At 39.6% G+C, this 3,729-nt stretch overlaps 1 protein-coding gene across 1 annotated transcript; it reads left to right on the forward strand.

The window, feature by feature from the left end:
• Window positions 1-534: 534 nt before the first annotated feature.
• CMQ_6701 (FAD/NAD(P)-binding oxidoreductase) lies at window positions 535-1,343 on the forward strand (the record flags this gene model as incomplete). The annotated part of the gene is made up of 2 exons (XM_014320387.1): window positions 535-573; window positions 630-1,343. 2 exons carry the CDS (start codon window positions 535-537, stop codon window positions 1,341-1,343), a joined length of 753 nt encoding a protein of 250 aa, XP_014175862.1.
• Window positions 1,344-3,729: the final 2,386 nt, after the last annotated feature.

Below are 3,729 nucleotides of genomic sequence, written 5' to 3' on the forward strand. Positions count from 1 at the left end.
TGAAGCAGAGACTGCTTTAAAGGAGTTGTATATCGGAGACTTGCATGCAGAGGTCTCTCATTCCCCCTTTACCCAAGTGTTACTAGCGGTACGAGACGAAGAGCGCTCTGGGACTAGTCTTACTAATGCGGTTGTACCGTTAGCAAAGAAAGACGGCTGTAGACGTCTATCGACCGAATTTCGAATTAGTCTCACAAACAACAAACGTCATCAATGTGGACAAGGCGAGGAAGGACCGGTCGTTAGGAAGCTTTACTACAGTCGGAGGTGTCCTCGGAATTTTCGGAATCGTGACATTTCGAAAAGAACTGCACCTTCATATCTTGCCGTCTTTCGTTCCCGAGATGCCTTCTTTACTCCCAACAATCGGATCCTGGATGATGTTGAGCTCGTCTGGAAGGTTTTGGCAAGGGTTTGGCGTTGCGGCGGTTGGTGGGGCTATGGCAACAATGGGGTCACTGACTCTTTTGTGGTTCAAAATAAATGAACATACGAGGCTCCACCACTACCCAGCCTACAGAGAGGCCCGTCCCGATGAAATTCTACGCCCTTTTGGTACAAGACCCTCTGTCAGTAAGAGGACCTCTACGACAAGTGTGCTTGACCGCAAGCTCTGGAAACCTTTCAAGCTTGTCCGCAAGACGCAAGTGGCCCCAAAAGTGTACCGGATTATTTTTGCTTTGCCCCGTTCCAACGACCCTCTTGGCCTGCCAACAGGCCAGCACATAGCACTCCAGGCAAAGATCAACGGGGAAAGCATTGCACGATCTTACACACCAGTGTCCAATAACAACGATCTGGGCCGCATTGAGCTGCTGGTGAAAGTCTACGAAGGCGGTCTGATGACGGAGCACCTTGAAAAAATGCAGATCGGTGACACCATCGATATTCGTGGCCCCAAGGGCACAATGGAGTACAACCAATCATACGCGCGGCATATTGGCATGATCGCTGGTGGCACTGGCATTGCACCCATGTACCAGCTGGTGCGCGCAATTTGCGAGGACACGTCAGACAAGACAAAGGTCAGCCTCATTTATGCCAACAATTCAGAGAGTGACATCCTCCTCTTTGAAGAACTTGAAGGCTTTGTGAAACAGTGTCCCGGCAAGTTTGACGTCCACTACGTGTTGACAAAGCCACCGGTAGACTGGAAGGGCAGCAAGGGATATGTGACGGCAAGCATGATTAGCAAGCATTTGCCGGCGCCTGCTGCAGATACGAAGATCCTACTTTGCGGTCCACCAATGATGGTTAACGCCATGAAGGCACACCTAGCGGAGATAGGGTTTGAGAAACCAAGCGTTATATCGAAAGCAACAGACCAGGTTTTTTTGTTTTAGCTTAGTCTATATATATATTACAAAACTTTTAGGAGGGTTTCAACCAGCATATAGTTCTTTAGCTTAGCTAGGATAGTTAGGGGTATAGCTTCTATTCTATGCACTACTAATCTATAATGCAAAGGTGCTGCCTTCGCGTAATACTAGCGTAAGACCCGTACAGTGTGACGGGCTATAGCCCAATGTACAAGGTAGATAGGGTATTATTCGCGCCCCTTGTCAGGTACCTTCCTGCGCGTAAAATGTTCGCCACTACCTAAATAGGCGTAAATAAACAAGCAAAAACATACTACTGCGAAAAAGGTACTTCTATTCTTTAATACTTAGTGTGCAGGCTATTTATATCTATTATAGCCTGCATCTTTACTAGCATTAGCTTTGATTTATAGCGCTAAAAGTCCTTTAGCAAAGCCTGCTAAGCCTTTTATACCTACTAGCGTAGCGTATTATAAGGCACCCTTTTATTGTTTATAATATAATATAAGGGTTAGCGTGTAATGCGTAATTACAAAGGCTTAACTGCTTATACTGTTATATTAAGACTTTAACTTAACGAACTATAAGAGACTAGTAGGCGAAGGCCTGCCAGCTAATATATACGTGGCTAGAAGATGCGGTATAGCGCAACCCTAGTAGGGCGTAGCACAGCTAAGTAGCTGTGCTAGTCCTGTGTAACGTGTTAAGATAGTTCGTTAAGTCTGTCGCTTAGTAAGCGACTAGTTGCCGAACCGGTGCGTAGGGACGCGTGTATAGAATACCCTTACACTATCCCCTTCGTCCCTAGGTAACGCCCTCGTTAGCCTAGAGGTGCATACGCGGCAGCTACTTACTTATTAAAAAACCTCCCTTTATAGAGTTAGGAAAAAGAATTAAGCGCTTTAGGTTATTAGCTATCGCCGAGCGGTCGCAGACCGCTTGCTTATACAACTACATTTAAGTAACGTAGAAGCGTACATGTACTGCTTAGTTTATAGCGGCAGTAAACGCTAGATCTTACCTAATGCATAGGTTGTCTTGTTTATTAAAGCTCTTTAAAAGGCGTGCAGCTTAACTCTTAGTTAAGGAACGCTTAAGTTGCCGCTAATAAGTGTTATAAGAGGGCTAGCCTTAGATACTAGGTGTATAGGGGTATAGTGTACGCTAACTAAAAACGGCGGCGTAAGGCTTATAACTTTTAACTACTAGCAGGGTAGGATAAAGGCAATAGCAGCTATTTATTACCTGCTAATTATAAAACTATTGCCTACTAGATAGTAAAGGCGGTTTACTGCTAAGACGTTCTTTTATTTAATTTTAGACGTTTTTTACCTTGCTATTAAAGTAAGGTTAGGTAAGTTTTTAAGATATATTTAGACGTTTAATAACGTAGCTTCTTTATTACCTTAAAGTATAAAAGAGTAAGTATATTCTATAATTTAAGATAAATTTATTTATACTTATAAGACTACTCTTACTTTTTTAGCCCTTTTTTCTTTAATCTTACTTATATAGTAAGTTAATATAATAGTTTATAACTTTATATAGTAGCTAACTAATAATTGCTTATAAACAATGTTTAATTAAAGCTACTTTTAAGTCTTAATAAACTTTTTTATAAAACGCTCTTTTTAAGTATATACACTATCTCTTAAAAGTATAAGTCTTTGCTAGTATAGCGTTTACTAAGTAATAGCTAACCTTATAGTAAGCTTTATATTTAAACTATATCTTTAAAGCTTATTTAAACGTTTACTATAAATTCTTATATATAGCTATGCTAAAGAACTTAGCGTGCTACGTTAGTTATATAGCTAATAATACATTATGCTTACTAGTAAGTACGTTAACTTATTATAAAAGGTTAGTATATAATGCATAGTTATAAAGGCTTAACTAGTTTATACTATTATATTAAAACTTTAACTTAATAAACTATAAAAGACTAGTAGGCAAAGGCTTACTAGCTAATATATACGTAGCTAAAAGATATAATATAGCATAACCCTAGTAAGGCGTAGTATAGCTAAGTAGCTATACTAGTCTTATATAACGTATTAAGATAGTTTATTAAGTTTATCGCTTAGTAAGCAACTAGTTGCTAAACTAGTGTATAAGGACGCGTATATAGAATACCTTTATACTATCCCTCTCCTTCTTAAGTAACGCCTCTATTAGCCTAAAGGTATATACGCGGCAGCCACTTACTTGTTAAAAAACCTCCCTTTATAAAGTTAGAAAAAAGAGTTAAGCGCTCTAGGTTATTAGCTATTGCTAAGCAGTTATAGACCGCTTGCTTATACAACTATATTTAAGTAATATAGAAGCGTATACATACTATATAGTTTATAGTAGTAGTAAACGCTAGATCTTACCTAATATATAAGTTATCTTGTTTGTTAAAGCTCTT

The sequence above is a fragment of the Grosmannia clavigera genome (genome assembly GCF_000143105.1).
Source record: "Grosmannia clavigera kw1407 unplaced genomic scaffold GCSC_108, whole genome shotgun sequence".
Taxonomy (NCBI): domain Eukaryota; kingdom Fungi; phylum Ascomycota; class Sordariomycetes; order Ophiostomatales; family Ophiostomataceae; genus Leptographium; species Leptographium clavigerum.